This window comes from Bos indicus x Bos taurus, chromosome 29 (assembly GCF_003369695.1).
Source record: "Bos indicus x Bos taurus breed Angus x Brahman F1 hybrid chromosome 29, Bos_hybrid_MaternalHap_v2.0, whole genome shotgun sequence".
NCBI classification, from domain to species: Eukaryota; Metazoa; Chordata; class Mammalia; order Artiodactyla; family Bovidae; genus Bos; species Bos indicus x Bos taurus.
In genome coordinates this window covers 11,863,020-11,883,123 of record NC_040104.1, presented here as the reverse complement: position 1 = coordinate 11,883,123, position 20,104 = coordinate 11,863,020, and the positions used below count along the sequence as shown (strand labels likewise).

The following is a 20,104-nucleotide window of genomic DNA, read 5'->3' as shown; positions in this document are numbered from 1 at the left end:
CTTGGTGAGGAGAGGAGATGCAAAAACTGGCTTAAAACTCAACATTCAAAAACTATTCACAAAAATATACTCAACATTCATGGCATCCGATCCCACCACATCATGGCATATAGATGAAGGAAAAGTGGAAACAGTGGCAGATTTTATTTTCTTGGGCTCCAAAACCACTGTGGACCTTGACTGCAGCCACAAAATTAAAAGACACTTGCTCCTTGGAAGGAAGAAAGGCTATGAAAAACCTGTATTAAAAAGTAGAGACTCACTTTGCTACAGAGGTCTGTAGCATCAAAGCTATGATTTTTCCAGTAATCATGTACAGATGTGAGAGCTGTAACAGAAAAAAGGGTGAATGCCAAACAACTGAGCTTTTGAACTGTGGTGCTTGAAAAGATTCTTGAGAGTCCCTTATACAACAAAAATAATACCAGTCAATCTGAAAAGAAATCAACCTGTGATCCCTGCTGACTCAGCTGAGGCATCTATTGAGGCCCTCCAGGTGGAAAGAACAGATGCTTCCACTGCAAAATTACCTAACCATGGCAGCTCCAAGCAAATAGTATGTAGCTCCACACCTGGAGGAAGCTCAGAATGGTTGAGGGCTATGTGTTCCCTGGGTCTCCTGATACATGCATTGCATTCTCCCCAGCAGCATTGGAGGCCAAGGAAGGGGCATTCTGGGCCCTGGAGGAGGGGGATGGCTCAGGGATCCACTGGGGCCACCACTTACCAAGTGGGACTAAAAAGGACAGAGCAGGCATATGTGTCAGAGAGCTGGTGACTAGGACGTGGGAACAAAAGGGAACCAGCTCTATATGAAGTACCCTACCCAAATCCCCTAGAGGACATGCCCAGTGATAAGATCATCTGAGATGGGACAAAGAGAGTCTATTTCATTATCCTTTATAATTCCTCTGAATGAGGAGGTGGTGGAGTTGGTGGTTCATCACAAACCATTCCATGGCCTAGACCATCTGGCAGTCCCTATCCTTGGGGCTGCCTCTCCCCAACTTTAGTCATGTAGTTCTGGAGGAAATCGACCATCTGTGTGCTACTGGGTCAGGGCCAAACACCATATAAAGCCAGTCATAAGACCCCATTTCCCTAACAGGATGGCTGAGTAGGGGCTGTACATGTGATCTGAGGTGGGTCATTCAGGGAACACCCTTGAACTCTGATGTCTGCAATCTTCTTTCCTTACTGGGTGATGCCTTCGGGATTTAAAACCCTAGGTCAGGTAGCCTGAACTCCCTCACTAGGTGTAGAAGCCTTAAGGAAGAAAGTTGCCAGGCTAAGATCATCAAAGAAGACCAAACGGAAAGAGCGAGGGTGAGAGTGAATTGATGACTTCTAGTTTCTTGGGTCCATTCACTGAGATCTTTGTATTTGCTCTGATTCTTGTGTCCTGGATTCCCAGAATCATTTCAATAAGTCTCCCTTTTCCTTGAAGCCAGTTAGAGTAAGGCTCCTCTCAATTTTGATTCAGAATTGGTTCTAGATCCTTCACTCCCAGACACAAACAGAATCAACCATTTGTTTCAGCACCATTAAGAGTGAAACCCTTTATTCTTTACTGAGAATAGGGTGTACAGACCACCAAATACAGTTCACCAGCATCCTAGGCAAGAGTGCCCAAAGTGTGAGTTAGTGTGTGTTAGGAACGGCCTTACTGATTCCTGAACCACTCTAAGCATTTACACTGCCCGTGCCAGGCCAATCCTGTCATTTCCTCGATCAAAGACTGAGAAATACCGCCTCAGGAAGGCGTCACCGAGGATCCAGGTCTCTCTAGATGTTCTCACTGTGTTCTCTTTAAAAGCGGAATAGCAGCGGCCTCTAGAATCCTGGGGGAGTCAGAGATACATGTTAGTCAGCATGAGCCCTTACCAGTGACTCCCCCCAATATCCAGACCCAGCACAATTCTTTGTTTTATCTCCCTCTTTTGGTAAGTATCAACGGGTTTTCTCAGCAGCAGGGGATATGAGATTTCATCCAAAACCAAAGAGGGCCAAGACATGAGGTTGCCATGAGGAAGGGTGTGGTGAGTGGAGGACTGGCAGTTGGGGAAACATAGGAATGAAAAACAACAAAGTCCTACTGTAGAGCGTAAGGAACTATATTCAATATTCAGTGATAAACCACATGAAAAAGAATAAGAAATACATATATATTTTATGTGTATAACTGAGTCACATTGTTGTGAGCAGAATTTAATGCAACACTGAAGATTAGCCACACTTCATTATAATTATTTAGAAAAGAACAAGTGTGTCCATAGTTCACCTCATTCCCTGTTTCTTTCCTTCTGACTCCTGCTCCTTGTTTTCTCTGCAGAGAATGCTGGTTCTCCTCCTGCATCCCCACAGTCCATACTTTATTATAAAACTGTATTTTGTATTGGAGTATAGTTGATTAACAATATTCTGAGTTTCAGGTAGACAGTAAAGGGGCTCAACCATATGTATCCGGGTATCCTGGTCCCAAAGACACCCCTCCCATCCAGGCTGTCATATAACTGAGTGGAGTTCCCTCTGCTACAAATTAACTCATTTTTGATTATCCATCTTAAATAGAGCAGTGCCCACAACACGTTCTTGAAGACTTAACTCAGGAACTCTGAGAAGCCTCCTTCAGCCCACACTCACCCTCTTTGGCCACTCCAGGCTTGGGTGGGTAAGGTACTCTTGTTCCCCAGCCCCAAAGGTCAGTCCGTAACCCTCATCACCCCTAGTAAGTCCCCACTGCCCCAGTGCAGACCACCTTGAGATGTCATTTGCATGGAATCCAGTGTAGTTCTTCCTAGAACCAAGCAACCCTCCATATGGCTCAATGAGTTTGTGGTTTTGGAATTCCTGAAATTCCCTCTCTTCCTCAAAGCCTTCTTGGAGTCCATCAGCCTGCTCTGAACTCTCGCAGGGAGCTGACATTAAGCTTCCACCCTGTGCTGGGGCTGAGCAGTCACTGGCCACCTTTTATTCACATTAGCATCCAACCTCCCCACAGAGGGGTTTGGTACCCCAACTCACAAAGGGGGCACCTGGCCAGAGCAAAGGGAAGATGCAGCTGAGAACTAGGCTGACCATGTAATTTATCATACAAACCAGGAAAACTTTGAGAAGGGAAGGGAGACTGTTAACTTATGCTGGGACATCACACTGGGACTGCCCCCAGCCATTCTCCTTGTAATGTGGCCTATTTCAGGGACTCCTAGTGCTGAATTTCATGTTCATGCACTTAAGGTTCAGATTGAATTGAAGTTCTTTGAGGACTGAAGACCTTAGTTTTCCCCTCTGCCTGACTCCCACCATGCCATATGGTGTGGTATCTCCACACTTATTTCAGGAAGATCAGTGTCCCACAATGCCCTTTACTTTCAAGTGATTGGTTTTGTGGGAGGCACTGGCCCAGCCACAGGGCTCAGCAGCATCTGCAATGGTGTGACATGGCCTCCAGAGGGCACCCTCCTCCCAGCAGCAGCTCAAGGGTTCCTGCAAGCTCCAGTTTGAGAACCAACCCTCAATATTGTCCCCTCACCTTAAAGATGTAGGCTCGAGCTGTCATTGGGTACTTGATGCCGTTGATGATGAAAGTAATAGAGGGCAGGTATTTGGTGGCAAAACATGAAACGTAGTGCTGTTACAGAGAGAGGGAGAGAGGTTGGCCCTGGAGATCCTTGTTGTGTGTGGAGACTGGGAGTGACCTTGGGGCATGACCCTTCACCTTGGAATCAAATGGCCTGGTGCGGATGAGCCTGTGTATGTTATTGACCAGTCTTCCTGGGCCTTCGATATGTGATGTCCCAGTGTGCACAAGGGCCTCACAGCCATCAGAACAAGCAATAACCGTTCTTTTCATGGAGATGCTGAGAGACAATGAAAGAAAGAGGGCATCAAGGTCACTCTGATTCTCCCCAGAGTTTCCCCCTTCTTGACTGTCTCCTAAACAGCCCTTCATCTCTTGCCCTCTTCCTTTGCTCTCGACACAGCACCTTTCTTGACATCCTTGAATGCAGTACTTGAATACACTACGATATTTTGTACCTTGACACAAGATGGTCTTCCTTCCTGGGGAGTGGAAGACTCCACTCCCCTTTGACTAGCAAATTTCTTCTCATCTTCCAGATTCCACCATAATTGTATTGTTTTCAGGAAGTCTTTCCCCTGGTGTTTTTCAGTCTCCTGTCTTGATCACTCTCTGTAGACCCTTCCTCATGTCTGCTGCTGCTAACTCACTTCAGTCATGTCTGACTCTGTGTGACCTCATAGAGGACAACCCAACAGGCTCCACCATCCCTGGGATTTTCCAGGCAAAGTACTGGAGTGGGTTGCCATTGCCTTCTCCTCTTCATGTCTAGCATGTACCAAAGTCACAATTCACTATGTGGGTGAGTCACTTCATGTATATCTGCCTTCTTAGATGTGAGGGGTGAGTATTATTCTCCTTGCCTCCCTAAAGTGCCTGGCACACAGTGGATGCTCAATGCTTGTCTGTTCAATGAGTGAATAAAGACTTGGAAAACAATAAGAAACCTCCAGAGAGCTGTATCTGGTGGGGTACAAATAACGGGTCGCACACAGAGTGAAGATGGAAATTTGCAGGGGCAGCAGATTCTCATAATAGGGGGAGAGAGGGGCTCCTATGGGAGAGGGTGTCTCCAAGCACTGCTCCTACAACCAGCTCAGACCCTGAGACCCTGGCCATGAAATAAATGACTAGCCCACAGAAACTCCAAAGGACAGGTTAGCTTTTGTCTGAGGGTATCACACAGAATCCTATCAATTATGCCTCTTGTCCTCAGGTCACTCCTGGATCCCACCTTCCTGATTCTCTGTAATAGCCCCTGTCCCACTGTGTGCCGAAGAACTTGACTTTTCTTTTTTATTAGTTGCTTTCACATCTTAAGACTGCAGCCAACCTCTCTCCACTGCTACGTAGCTGCTCCCTAAGAGACCAATTTTCCCCAATTTCTCAGGACTGTCCCTGTTTTTAAAATGACATTTATCTGTACTGAGAACTTCCTATGTCTTAGGTAGCCCTGGAAAGCCAGTCATCTTATCATAACTCTGTTTAGGCTGGTGAAATTCTCCCTGATCGTCTGTTCACCACATTTTAGAGTCCTCTAACTCTGTTCCACACCTCAAAGGGCAATGGGTGCAGCCCTCTCTCAGCTGCACAGACTTCTCCGGACCCTTTTAGGGCCCTGGTCAGAGTATTTCTCAGAAGGCCTGGGGATTATGACCCAATGGGTTGTTTGTGTATCTATGTGCTTGTGTGTTTGTTTGTATGTGTCTCTGTGTGGCTTTGTGTGTCTCTGACTAGCTATGCATGTTTTTATGTGTCTCTGTGTATGTTTATATGTCTACTTGTGTGTTTCCATGTGTCTGTGTGTCTGTCTGTGTCATTGTGACTGGTATATATGTCTGTGTGACTGTGTGTCTGAGAATGTATTTGTGTGTGTCTGCCTGTGTCCATGTACAGTAGCAGGAGCATCACTTGGGCTGACCCTCAGAGGGAGAGGCTTACCGGTCCATGTGTACTCTCCATTCGCCTGCTTCAATCAGTGGTATCCAGTTGAGCTCTCCCTTGTAGTACTGGTGGTCCACCCCACCAAACATCACCACACTGCCCTCCTGCTTGTTTCTGTAGAGAAGAGAGGGGGTGGAATCTTGGAGGACAGTAATAATAGCACTGTCTGAGAGCTGTGATTGTACACCCGTCAAGGCACTAGTAAGGTCCCCATGTACAGATGCAGAAGTTGGGTCTAGGAGCAATTGAGATCCAGACTGAGGTCTGTTACTGTCTCATGAGTGGCACAGAGGAGGTTAGAAGCTGAATCACTTGGCTGGGCTCCACCCACTACGTCTTCTGAAGACGCCCTGGGCCTCCAGGGACCTGAGTGATCAGACACCCTCAGAGGACAGAGTGCTGAAGTGTTTTGGCTTTCCCCTTGTCAGGAAAATCAAGGCCTGAGAGTTCTAAGGGTATGGGTTCAGGTCACACAGAGTTGGCTTCACTGGCCTATGACCTCTACTGTCCAAAGGGCCCCACACTCAGAAGGGACCTCACCTCTGCTCTCCCTGACTTGAAATGCCTAATATTTCTTGAACAAGGGGGTCCCACATTTTCGTGTCCCACACTTTCATTTCTTACTGGCTCCACAAATTTGGTAGCTGGTCCTGGGCTCCCAGTGAAATGCTAATGAGGAAGGAAAGATATCCAGCATCCTTCTCCTTCCTTCCTTATCAAATTCATAAGCAAATCCTAATGCCTTTCCTTCAACATGCTTCCTGTTGCCTTCCATTAGCATCCTCCTCACTCACCCCCCTAGACTAAGTTACTGGTCTTGAGCCCATGAGTAGGGTTCTGTTCCAATTAACTTTTATTTGTAAAAGCCTGTGGTGAAGCAAGGTAGGGCCCTGGGGCCATAGTTATCCTGGGTTAGATTATCTCTCAGGATACTTCTATATAAAGTGTTCTATAATTTTTGTGTAACTGAAAGCATCTTAAAGCTTATTTGGAGAAAGTGATTGTCCATCTCAGACTTACTTGCTCAAGTAGAAGGCAAAAACAGGCTCAGAAATGGCACCTTGATTCTTCAGGTTGTCAAAGATGGGGATGGCTCCAGAGAAGGATATGTTGGGGTAGTTCAAGCCCAAGACACCATCATAATTTCTGCCCTCCAACCCGTATTCCACCACGCTTAGACCGAACGGCTGATCAGTACTTACAAGGTCCCCAATCTGTGGGAAAGAAGAGTGTTCTCACTTACAGATACATAAAGTGGGCCTAGGACTTGGCTGGGGTGCATTGCCATTAGATCCTCAGAGAATAATTTAGGCTGGGCTCTGTCTTTGGTGGCCCACAGACAGTTAGACCTAGCTGGGAGGGGAATTTGGGTTCCATTTGTGAAAGGCTGTGAATTTTAAAACCTCTGCACCTCTGAAAAACACCACCTGAGTGAGTCAAATTTGCCTCTTGGCTTCTGTCCAGGTGGGGCAACCAAGAGTCAGGCCAGGTCCCATTGGTGCCACCTTATGGACAAAGCAATCAACAGCAAGACAGCCTTCTCTTTAGCATCACTGTGACCTAATGAAAGGAATGGACTGCATTCTCTGTAAGGTACTGTGGATTCTGCATCTGTCCAGGAAGACAGAAGCTGAAAACACAATCTTGCTTGCAGGGTTCTATGAAATTACTGCCTGGGGAACTCACTTTGGGGGATATGTGTATTTTTCTGTGAGTGTGTATGAGAGAGAAAGAGAGAGAGGGGAACTACTCAGGTATTTTGGGGGAGGCAAGCCACAGATTTATTAGACTCTCAAGGGTCCTCTAGAATGAGAACTCATTTATCAGGCCCCATCACTTCTCAGGCCTCCAGTTTCCCACTCTGGATACCTGAAGGCCTTGACTGCCCCCAGGGTCTGCAGATCAGTTTTATCCTGTCCCCAGACACCCCAAAACAACTTCAGTCCTGAAAAGCCAGCCTAACTCCACCTTTTACCACATGTGTGCCCTCAGCAAGGCCCTTGCTGTCTGCACCTCAGTTTCCTCATATGTCTCATGAGCTAATCAGAGTAACTGCTGTGTGGGATTGTTGCAGGATTAAACCAGTTACCACCTGAAAGTGCCTAGAACAATCTGATATAAAAGTGGGTGCTTTTGTCCCTTCGTCTCGCTCCCAGCAAAATGAACTGCTCATGGGCAGAGGAGCTACAAGTCCACACCTCAAGTCACTCTCTGGGTTACCTAATCTGTCTGCTCGTGTGTCACCATAGGCACTGCCTCCCCAGAGACACGATCCTGTGGATAAGATGGCCAATATCTATGGGAGTTAGGCTAGGAAAGGTCCTGCCAGATGTTCCTGCATCTGTTTTCCAAGCAGAGGTCATTCCATAGCCAGTCCTGTCTCAGCATTTGTTACACTGTTACCCGAACTGTGTCATAAGCAAGAAATCCCTTCATGCTCCCAGATCCATAGGTGATGGTGAAGGTCTTATTGGTAGGCTGGAAGGTGGAAGACTGAAGTTGTCTGAACCAAACTGGTGCAGCTGCAGACACAAGAGATGAGTGCCATCAGGTGCCAAGGGTGGAAACAGGGTGGCAGGGCAAGTGAAGGATGGTCCGGGTACGGGGTGTCTGTACTCACAGCATGCTGGCATGGTACAAAAGGAGGGCACCCACAAGTCAGATGAGCCTGTGTCAAAGACAACCTGGAATTCCTGAGGGGGTGTTCCAATGGTGATGTTACCCACGTAGACCAACTAAAGGGAGGAGGGAGTGGGTTAGTGCAGAACTGGCTACCCTCTATTCCCACACTGATGCCTCCCTCTGGGTGTCACATATCTCTTGAGACCACTTCTAGCCACCGTGAAGCTCACAAACTTTGGTCACAGAGGTATCTGCATTAGATATATTTATCCTGTGCTACATTGTATGCAGGATATTGATTCTATGACCAAGCGTTGAAGTGGTACCTCCTGCATGGGAAGCCCAGAGGCATAACCACTGGACCTCCAGGACTGCTGGACACCCAGGGAAGTTCTGGTGCCTTCATTTGAGAAGCTCTATAGTCTCTTCAATCCCAGCCTTAGCAGCCCCTTCTCCATGAGATCCTTCTTGATCAACCCCAGCCACTCCCTCTAAACTCAGACCACATCCAATCAACACCACACAGGTGACCCTTTCATTTGACATGTATTTACTCTTTGCCTATCTCTCAGGCTGGAATGGGCATCTTGAAGTCATCTTGAAGACAAAATAATCCCTTTTTCTAATCTAAAAACAGTAACCACACTGATTCTTATGGCCATACACAAAATACAGGTTCAGTAACTTTTTACTGCCATCGTTCTTGCATCTGTGGAAACTGAATTCCTCTGCCTGGGGATTCACAATTGCTTTACAGGTGGTTCTACCTTTTGATCAGTGATGGTTCACTCTTCATCTGTAACTGAGTGGCTCACTTAGTTAAGAAGGAACAATCGCCCTCAAACAAATGACACATGTATGACACAGAAATGGATATTTACCTGCCACCTGGTAATTGCCCAGACCAGTCACAAAGACCAACAGTTGAGGATAAGAGTGCCTTCTCCTCTGGTTGGGGTCCCTGTTTTCCAGTATCTTTGCCTCCTGCAGGAAAACCAACCCCACCATCCCACCTGGCATCTCCAGATGAGCCCCAGTGTTAGGCTAGAGCACCAGGGGGTGCTCTGGAGCACCATCCTCCCAAAATACTCACATTCATGATGTTCCTCAGCGGGTGAATAGTTAGATTTGAGCCACGAAAAGAAATCTGGGACAGTCTGTAAGGATGCTCCTTCAAGAAATTCTTCAGCATGTTTTTTCCACTGAGGGTTTTTCTCATGGTCTTCACTTGCCTTAGAGGTATTCTTTCACAGAACATTTGAAAAAGAAAACAAAGAAGATGCTACAACAAGCTGTCAGTGTTAGGATATAACTGTCATTGTAATGGCCCTGTGTATATTCTAATCATTTTTATGAGGCACATTATTATCAGAATTTTATGCATATACCATGGCAAAGACACCAATTTGAATACAGGTTCTTTTCTGCAATCTTGGGTAAGCCATATGACCATGTGGGGTCTCAGTATCCCCTTCAGTAAAATGGTGGAATGTGACAATACAAACCCTCCAAATAGAATATCTTGGGGATGAGTGAAGTGATGGATATAAGGTACCTGATAAATAGGAAGTCTCAACAATGACAGCCATTAGCATCACTGTTGCCATCGAACTCATTCCTTCTCATAGAACCTCAAGGAAGAAGGTAGAAGGGGGACTCTTATTTTCTTTTACAAGGGAGCAATTTGAAATGCAAGAGTTTTGAGTTGACTGTGGTCACACTGCTTGTCTGACATAAAACAGTGTATATAAAACAGTGTATCTTTCTCCAAGTTGAAAGAGAAGAAAGAGTTGAAAGAAGAATCCAAGATATAGGGAACAAGTAAGGGAAATTCAGAGGCTTGAGAAGGAAGAATGAGTGAAATGAAAAATTAAAAGAAAACAGCACAAAGAGAAATACACTCCTAGTGACTTCCAAAGAGATGGAGAGATAAATGACATTGTCACAGAGATGCAGACATAGGCATATACACACTGAAGTAGAGAGTGAACAAAGAGGAAATGTTGAATAAAATGTAGAAAAGTGCTATTCCACAGGACCACATCGACATCTGCATAGACTGTGCACTGAACAGTTGCAAGGAGTTGCATTTTCAATAGGTCATGATATGACTGGACCCCAAGAACTGTGCAACCATGCAAATCTACATAAGACCTTGGCATCTACAATTCCTAGAGCAAGTTACTTATCAGTAATAAAGATTTGAACTTTAAGACTCTTAGGGAAAGATTCCATTCCCTTCTAAACCTGATGGGTGGAATAATCAGATGAAAAGAAAAATCCGAGAAAGGAACATAATGTGGCTTACATCCCCATACTTACTTGACTATGCACTCTGAGAAGGCCACCAGCCCGAGGAGCACAATCCACTTCATGCTTCTTTCCTGGCTCCAGGTACTCAGGGAAGTTTGGGTTCTTAGCATGTAGTGGTGACCAGGAGCCCCTAGTTATATATGCTCTGACCTACCCAAGTTTTTCCCTTTAGGCCACTAAAAGATCTGAAAAAAAAAAAAAAAAAACACAAAGGTCTTGATAAAATCTTTACCTTCATCAGTGTCCTTGGTGAGTGGCCTTTGAAGCTTTTCAGAATACAGAGAATTGAACCATAATCTCTTCCTTGAAGCTTGGCTGGAAAATCAAACTGATCTGCATGGACATCTAAGAAGACGGAGAACCTTCACTACTTGGAGAAAAAAACAGCTAAGAACATCATGAAAATGCATACTAGGCACCATGCTCGAAATTCATGGTTTCATATCATCTTCCTAGCGACTTCATGAGATATGCATTGCTGTCTTCGTTGGAGAGATGGCTGGGATGATAAGTTGTCAAATGGCAAAGTGAAGACTTCAGGTACAGCCCAGGGACATACAACTGGCTTTAGGTAGTGGGTCTAATGGCAGACATCAGAGGCACCTATGATGCCAGGCTGCATCAAAGATTTAGGGCAGAGAAGTACTTCAATTGCATGGTTTCAGTATTGGAGGAAATGTCATATGCATCCACAAGATATTTTATATCATACAACAACTGTATAAGGAAGAACTGTATGCTAAGTTCTGGGCTAAAGGCTTCAAAGTCAAAGCTGATCAAGACAAAAGTACTCTTTATCTTAAGAGACCTAGCAGTCTAGTTCTCACAAACTCATGGCCCCGGGAGGCAGGAGATATGATACTAGGACTAGGTGGCCATGTTGGAATCTGGGCAGCACAGGCCTTACCACTGGGAGCAGCCTTCCCTCCATTTCACCCATGCTGGAAAGCAGGCCAGTTGGCCATGTTTTCAAGTGAATCAGAAGTTTGGATATTTATGTACAATCTACTGATTTTAATGTTAACAATTTTTTTTTTTCCCTAGAAAACAGTGGGAATGAAATCTCCACAGCGATGTGCTGGAATCAGCCTTCACTCTCCGCAGTTTTGTGCTTCTGGCCTAGAGTTGGGAGTGCAGTGGGGACTGAGAGGACTTTAATACATGTTGGTTGATTTTAAAAGACACTGACTGCATACTAACATGCTGACTCATTGGAAAAGACCCTTATATTAGGAAAGATTGAAGGCAAGAGGAGAAGCGGAAGACAGAGGATGACGTGGCTGGATAGCATCACCAAGTCGATGGACATGAGCTTGAGCAAGCTCTGGGAGTTGGGGATGGATAGGGAAGCCTGGAATGCTGCAGTCTATGGCATTGCAAAGAGACGGACACAACTGAAGGATTGAACTGAAGTGAACAAATTGAGAACAAAGACTAATAAATCTAACTGCATCAAGTTGTTGACTAGCTACCTACAACAACACATTACTTAAGTGGCTTTAAAATTCAGACTTATGACTCTACATTCAGAGTGGAATATCTTCTAAGTAAAAACAAAAATACTGCCCATAAAAAACCAAACCAAAGAAAACTAAAAGAAAAAAAGGAAAGAAATCTGACACTATATTCAACAACTTCAGTTCAGTTCAGTTGTTCAGTCGTGTTCAACTCTCTGTGAGCCCAAGAACGGCAGCATGCAAGGCCTCCCTGTCCATCGCCAACTCCCAGACTCCACACATACTCATGTCCATTGAGTTGGTGATGCCATCCAACCATCTCATCCTCTCTCATCCCCTTCTCCTCCTGCCCTCAATCTTTCCCAACTTCAGGGTCTTTTCAAATGAGTCAGCTCTTTGCATCAGGTGGCCAAAATAATGGAGTTTCAGCTTCAGCATCAGTCCTTCCAGTGAACATTCAGGACTGATTTCCTTTAGGATGGACTGGTTTTATCTCCTTGCAGCCCAAGGGATGCTCAAGAGTCTTCTCCAACACCACAGTTCAAAAGCATCAATTCTTCGGGGCTCAGCTTTCTTTATAGTCCAACTCTCTCATCCGTACATGACCACTGGAAAAATGATAGCCTTGACTACACGGACCTTTGTTGACATAGTAATGTCTCTGCTTTTCAATATACTGTCTAGATTAGTCTCAACTTTCCTTCCAAGGTGTAAGCGTATTTTAATTTCATGGCTGCAGTCACCATCTGCAGTGATTTTGGGGCCCAGAAAAATGAAGTCAACCACTGTCTCCACTGTCTCCCCATCTATTGATGGGACAGGGGCCATGATCTTAGTTTTCTAAATGTTGAGCTTTAAGCCAACTTTTTCACTCTCCTCTTTCACCTTCATCAAGAGGTTCTTTATTCTTCTTCACTTTCTGCAATAGGGTGGTGTCATCTGCATATCTGAGGCTATTGATATTTCTCCCAGCAATCTTGATTCCAGCCTGTTCTTACTCCAGCCCAGCGTTTTCATGATGTACTCTGCATATAAGTTAAATAAGCAGGGTGACAATATACAGCTTTGACGTAGTCTTTTCCTGTTAGGAACCAGTCTACTGTTCCGAGTCCAGTTCTAAATGTTGCTTCCTGACCTGCATACATGTTTCTCAAGATGCAGGTCAGGTGGTCTGGTATTCCCATCTCTTTAAGATTTTTCCATATTTTATTGTGATCCCTACAGTCAAAGGCTTTGGTATAGTCAGTAAACAGAAGTAAGTGTTTTTCTGGAATTTCTTGCTTTTTTGATAATCCATCAGTTGTTGGCAATACGATTTCTAGTTCCTCTGCCTTTTCTAAAATCAACTTGATCATCTGGAAGTTAATGGTTCACATATTGCTGAAGCTTGGCTTGAAGAATTTTAAGCATTACTTTACTAGCATCTGAGATGAGTGCAGTTGTGCTGTAGCTTGAGCATTTTTTGGCACTGCTTTTCTTTGGGATTGGAATGAAAACTGAACTTTTCCAGTCCTGTGGCCACTGCTGAGTTTTCCAAATTTGCTGGCGTATTGAGTGCAGCACTTTCACAGCATCATCTTTCAGGATTGGAAATAGCTCAACTGGAATTCCATCACCTCCACTAGCTTTGTTCATAGTGATGCTTCCTAAGGCCCATTTGACTTCACATTCCAAGATGTCTGGCTCTAGGTGAGTGATCACTCCATTGTGATTATCTGGGTCGGGAAGATCTTTTTTGTACAGTACTTCTGTGTATTCTTGCCACCTCTTCTTCATATCTTCTGCTTCTATTAGGTCCATACTATTTCTGTCCTTTATTGAGCTCATGTTTGCATGAAATATTCCCTTGGTATCTCTAATTTTCTTGAAGAGATCTCTAGTCTTTCCCATTCTATTGTTTTCCTCTATTTCTTTGCATTGATCGCTGAGGAAGGCTTTCTTATCTCTCCTTCCTATTCGTTGGAACTCTGCATTCAAATGGGTATATCTTTGCTTTTGTCCTTTGCTTTTTGCTTCCCTTCTTTTCACAGCTATCTATAAGGCCTCCTCAGACAACCATTTGGCTTTTTTGCATTTCTTTTTCTTGGGGGTGGTCTTGATTCCTGTCTCCTGTACAATGTCATGAATCTCTGTCCATAGTTCCTCAGGCACTCCATCTATTAGATCTAGTCCCTTAAATCTATTTCTCACTTCCACAGTATAGTCCTAAGGGATTTGATTTAGGTCATACCTGAATGGTCTAGTGCTTTTCTCCACTTTCTTCAATTTCAGTCTGAATTTGGCAATAATGAGTTCATGATCTGAACCACCGTCAGCTCCAGTTTTTGCTAACTGTATAGAGTTTCTCCATCTTTCGCTGCAAAGAATATAATCAATCTGATTTTGGTTCCAACCATCTGGCGATGTCCATGTGTAGAGTCTTCTCTTGTGTTGTTGGAAGAGGGTGTTTGCTATGACCAGTGCATTCTCTTGGCAGAACTCTATTAGCCTTTGCCCTGCTTCATTCTGTACTCCAAGCCTATTTTGTGTGTTACTCCTGGTGTTTCTTCACTCCTACATTTACATTCCAGCCCCCTATAAAATGACATCTTTTTTGTGTGTTAGTTCTAAAAGGTCTTTAAGGTCTTCATAGAATTGTTCGACTTCAGCTTCTTTAGCATTACTGATCCGGGCATAGACTTGGATTACAGTGGTATTGAATGGTTTGCCTTGGAAATGAAGAGGTATCATACTGTCATTTTTGAGATTGCATCCAAGTACTGCATTTCAGAATCTTTTGCTGACTATGTCTATTCAATTTCTTCTAAGGGATTCCTGCCCACATATGTAGATATAATGGTCATCTGAGTTAAATTCACCCATTCCAGTCCATCTTAGTTTGCTGATTCCTAGACTGTCTATATTCATTCTTGTCATCTCCTGTTTGACCACTTCCAATTTGCCTTGATTCATAGACCTAACAATCCAGGTTCCTGTGCAATATTGCTCTCTACAGCATTGAATCTTGGTTATATCACCAGTCCCACCCTCAACTGGGTGTTATCTTTGCTTTGGCTGCATCCCTTCATTCTTTCTGGAGTTATTTCTCCACTGATCTCCAGTAGCATATTGGGCACCTACCGACCTGGGGAGATCATCTTCCAGTATCCTATCTTTTTGCCTTATCATACTGTTCATGGAGTTCTCAAGGCAAGAATACTGAAGTGGCTTTCCATTCCCTTCTCCAGTGGACCACATTCTGTCAGACCTCTCCAGCATGACTCGTCTGTCTTGCATGGCCCCACATGGCATGGCTTAGTTTTATTGAGTTAGACAAGACTGTAGTCTGTGTGACAGATTGGCTAGTTGTCTTTGAATATGGTTTCATTCTGTCTGCCCTCTGATGCCCTCTCTCAGCCCTTACCATCTTACTTGGGTTTCTCTTACCTTGGACGTGGGGTATGTCTTCACGGCTCCTCTGGCAAAGCACAGCTGCTGTTCCTTACCTTGGAAGTAGGGCAGCTCCTCTCAGCTGCTGCCCCTGATTTGGATATGGGGTAGTTCCTCTCCGCAATGATTCTGCACTGCCATTGCAGCCGTCATGCATCTGCACTGGCATCGCAGCTGCGGTGAGCAATAATTCAACAACTTATTGTTCCTCATATTGTTTCTGTTATTGTGACAGAATCGTATGTATGTTAACAGGTAAAAGCAAGACAATAATTACAACTAATATTTTGAAGTAAACTTTTCAGTGGCTAGAAAAAGAGGTTCACACATAACATATAGAAGATTAATTCAAACCCTGCTGTCTTAAACCTTGAACTGAAAGCATAAGTTTGTACCAACTATTTTTATTCCTTTTTGTTTTCATTTTTAAGCAAAATGTGTACTTCCTCCTCTGACCACTGTAAAGCCTAGAAGCAGAGACAACTTGATAACAGTGACTATTCTGAGGTCTAACATGTAGCTTCTAAATACATTTCCCATCTGACAATCTTAAAGAGATGGCTGATTTCAAGACTGGGTAAAGAAATGCAGAAAATAATCTTGGGAATCATCAAGGGCCAGAAAACTGAGGAACTTCAAAGACCAATGGGTACTGGACAGAAAGTTTAGGAATCCAAATGAAAAGGCCAAACATCTACCAGTTTGTTGGGCAGAATGATGTTTCTGCTTCTCAACACACTTGTTTATGTTTCTCATAGCTTTCCTGCCAAGAAGGAAATATCTTCTCATTTCATGGCTGCAGGCACCATCCACAGTTGTTTTAGAGGCTAAGATGAAGAAATCTGTCACTGCTTCCACCTTTTCTCCTTCTATTTGCCATGAAGGATGGGGTTGGATCCCATGATTTTAGTTTTTTAATATTCAATTTTAAGCTGGTCGAATGTGCCAAATGTTAATAGGCAACATCTAATTTGTCACTGTGATAGACTGCTAGGGCACCAACTCACCATTCTGAGCACTGAGAAAGGAAAATAATCAATATTTATGCTATTTTCGTTTCTATTAAGCATAGGTTATGTAACTACCAACAGTTCCAGGAAAACAAGCTAGACTGTCCCTTCTGGGGGTGATGAGAGAGTGATGAGGAGCAGCTACAATACAGATGAAGCCTCACTCGCTGGCCTGCAGTTCACCTCCTGCTGTGGAGGTCTGGTTCCTAATAGACCAAGGATTGGTACTGGTCCTGACCCACTGTGCTGATATTGTGGACTCCTGCTCTAAACCCAATAGTGGGACATTCTGTAAGACAAACCACCCTGCTTCCTCCCTGTTTCTGAACAAATAAATGGCCTTAAAATTGGGAGAGACACAGTTATTTTGTCTTAAAGGAGAACAACCACGTGCAACATATGACTACATTCTTTCAATAAGCTGTGAAAATACATCTGCTTTTTGAGAATCAGGGAAATTTGCACATGGACTGGATATAAAATGTTCATTTTGGGGGGAACAAAAGAGCTTTTTTTTTTTCATATCCTATCATTCTACCACAATTACTCATTATGTACATTTGGTGAAATCTTCATCTTGTCCCTAAAATACTTCAGGAAAAATGAATAAGGAGTAAAAGAGAGAATGAAATGACGGTCTGTCTTGATTTAAAAACAGATAGCTGCTATGCTATCCATAGCTGCTATGTATTGAATTGTGTCCACCCTTCACTCCCAATATGATGGTATTAGGAAGTAGGGCATTTGGGAGGTACCCAGGTTGACATGGGTTTTTAATGGTGGTCCCTCATGATGGGACTAGCCTCTCCCTCTTTTTCTCTCTTATTCTCCCTCTTCTTTATTCCCTTCAACCACCACATATGAGAACATAGCAAAAAGAGAAAGACTGTTGCAAGTCAAGAATGTCTTCTCTGGGAAATCAATTGGCCACCACCTTGATGTTGCAGAGTCTCCAGTCGATGACAACCTATAGGACTAAGAGGTTAGTTTTGCAGTTATTGATGCTGAATGATGAACATTCATCATTCAGTTCATGAACATAGGGTTCATGACACTCTTCTGTCTTATATTTGTTATGTTTGAAATTGTTTTGCAGTAAGAAGTTTATAGAAAGTCCATTTTGAAGTTTCTGTCTTAGTGATACCCTGAGGAGCCCAAGATAGCAGATTCAGGCAGGTCCCCAATGAATGACTGGTTGGAGGGCCACATACTCTTTACTCCAACTCATCTCTTGTCATCTGAAAACTGTGCCCCACACCTGACAACCTTACCGCCCCACTCCCCCATCTGCATCTCTATTCCTCTGCTAAGCTGAGTCATCTAGTTGTAGTTGTTGATGATTCCGGACAGAGTCTGGAAGATGAAGGAATGCAGACATTTTTAGAAAGAATGAACTGGGCAGACCCATCTTGGTTTTCCCTTCTTTAGTGCCATCTGCAGGTGAGGGGTTGGGCCTGCGTAGGGAGGGAACCACAAGTGGGAATGGCTAGATATCTACAAGCAAGGGGAGGAGGAATTCAGAACCCAGTAACCAGGAGGTGGGCAGCTTGTACAGGACCCAGGAGGGAAGGCAGAAGCACTGGGAAAAGAATAGCGCCTACTTGAGGCCCAGACCTACCTGAGTCTTCCAGTTAAACTTGGAGATAACATTCTTCCTGCCGAAATTCCTGCTCCACATGTGGAGGGGAGACAGCCGTACTCACTGCTAATGAGTCACGGGGAGAGGGACAACCTCCCCAGAGGCCCTTTGATTCCACTCTAACTGTGGGTATCATCCCAAGCCAGAGAGCAAATGGCAGGTCATCCAAAAGATAACCAACTTTAAATGGTATTTAAAATATGACAAAATTTGTCTAAGAGCCCTGGCACATCTAGTTCCCAGAGTATTTTTGGAGAGATGATTCATCAACCTAATTTGGGTTTCTGCTGAGGAATCTACAAGCTTCCCCATTGGTAACTTCTGACTTATAACTACCTGATCTCATCCTACAGAACCCAAATCATGGTAAGTTCTAGTGGGCAAGGCCTCTAAGGTCCTCAGTGTCACAGCAGCTGTGTGCCAAGTGCTCTACCACTTTCAGTCCTGAGACCAGGACCCATGAACAACACCAGACAGTTACAGCCCCCTGCCCACCAGAGGCAACCTCATCATCCTCATCAACACCCACCTTTGAGCCAGTTGTCAACTGATTGGCATTGAGCTTCAGTCTGGAACAAGCGTTCTGGAGCAAGTCCAGTCTCCCTCATCCAAGAGATGGGAAACTGAACTCTGGGGTGTATGGCTCGCATTAGCTGCAGGTAAGTTATTGAAGAGCTGGGACCCAGGAACTCTGGTTCCGAGGCCAGGAGACTTCCAGGAAGGGAAAGATGAGAGAAAGCTCAATTGCATCCACTGCTGGGTAGCTCTCAGATGTCTGCAAGCACCAGAGTGGAAGTTTCTTTCCTGTTGCCGCTCAAGTCTGGTTCTGATTTTATCAGCAGGCCTGCCTCCATGTAGCAGCAGGAAAGCAATATTCAGGGCTGTTTCTTCTTGGTTCCAGGAACAGTGGGAGAGCCCCAGCTGTAATAACCCTAAGAGGCAGTTGTGAAGGTGGTGACTGACTCACTCCCAACTCAGATCCCCAGAGCTCCTGCTCCTCATTCACACAAGACAGACCCTTGGCTGACTGAGTAACATGAACCTGCATTCACAGTGAGAACATTTCTCTTCTCAACCTTCTGGAAACTTAGATATGTGCCTTATGTTTCCTCAGGGAACCACTGGCTGAGTGAGGTCAGGGTCTTAGACTAGCCTGGATGCAGGGAATGTGTTCCCTCTTTGATGCTCCAAATAGACCTTGGAGATTCAAACACTTTGAGAGAATTACAATCACCCTTATATTTTGTAGGGACTTTGCTTTATGAATCTGTTTGGAGAAAAAGGACAGAAACACAGGAAAAGGCAGACATCTCTGGGTCCCAGCTGACTGTGAGTTCAGTTCCAGCCACCAGGCTTCACAGTCAGGTGCTGATGTTATTCACAAGCCACCTTTGAAGAAGGAATAGAGGAAAGAGTTTTTGTGCAGAGAGCAGTGTGGTCAAAGGGCCATGGGAATCACACGGGGCAAGATGAAAAAGAGTCACTACTTGTTCCTTGCTCTATCAGTTCCTTGGCATTTCTACTCCTGAGAACAAGTACATGGAGATAGTCAGAGGCATTGGTGGTGCCCCTGGCACCTGATACTCCTGGGCATAACCAGTTTGTGGACACATCCCTGAGTCCAGAGCATATTCAGCTTTGTGATAGCCCCAGGTTCTCCCTTGTTGGGAAGGCTGACATGCCTCATTGCTGCTAACTCACAACTTACGCATGGGATGAGATCATGGTGGTTGACCTATAGGCCAAGTTCCAAGTATGGAAGGAAGGTTGGCAGTGGAAGGGTAGCCATTTATTAAACTTGATTACATTGGTCATTACAGGGGCTACTTCCCACATCTAGAATGTTTTTCTCCCAGCTTTTTGCATGGCTGGGTCCTTCTCAACATTTACCATCAACTCAAATGAGTCTCTCTCAGGCTTGCTTTCCTGACCACTGCACTCTCACAAGCACAGACCCTCATCCAAAAAGTGCCTAGACCCTTCCCTCCATCAAAACAATAATTATAGTTACCAAAGTGGAAAGGTAGGAGAGGGATAAATTGAGAGTTTGAGATTAATATCTGTATACTACTTTATTTAATAGATAATCAACAAAGACCTACTGTACAGC

At 44.5% G+C, this 20,104-nt stretch overlaps 1 protein-coding gene across 2 annotated transcripts; it reads right to left on the bottom strand.

Moving 5' to 3' along the window:
* Positions 1-1,529: 1,529 nt before the first annotated feature.
* Positions 1,530-10,799, bottom strand: LOC113885747 (pregnancy-associated glycoprotein 1-like). Of its 2 annotated transcripts, none has more exons than XM_027531361.1 (9): positions 10,692-10,799; positions 9,240-9,390; positions 8,145-8,259; positions 7,928-8,046; positions 6,545-6,738; positions 5,522-5,638; positions 3,719-3,860; positions 3,533-3,631; positions 1,530-1,841 (listed from the first exon to the last, which is right to left on the bottom strand). In XM_027531361.1, the coding sequence occupies exons 2-9, from the start codon at positions 9,363-9,365 to the stop codon at positions 1,692-1,694; spliced, it is 1,062 nt and encodes a 353-aa protein (XP_027387162.1). In that variant the 5' UTR covers positions 9,366-9,390; positions 10,692-10,799; the 3' UTR covers positions 1,530-1,691. The 2 variants fall into 2 exon arrangements, with proteins under 2 accessions (XP_027387162.1, XP_027387161.1); XM_027531360.1 differs by lacking the exon at positions 10,692-10,799 and adding an exon at positions 10,469-10,589.
* Between the last annotated feature and the right edge of the window lie 9,305 nt (positions 10,800-20,104).

Bases quoted from the DNA above. Each gene is read 5' to 3' on its own strand.
- LOC113885747 (XM_027531360.1), bottom strand. From the start codon at position 10,569: ATGCTAAGAACCCAAACTTCCCTGAGTACCTGGAGCCAGGAAAGAAGC. The intron at 8,260-9,239 runs GTGAGTATTTTG...TCCTCCCTTTAG, and splicing joins CGCTGAGGAACATCATGAAT to TTGGTCTACGTGGGTAACAT. The intron at 3,632-3,718 runs GTGAAGGGTCAT...TCTCTGTAACAG, and splicing joins CCAGGCCATTTGATTCCAAG to CACTACGTTTCATGTTTTGC.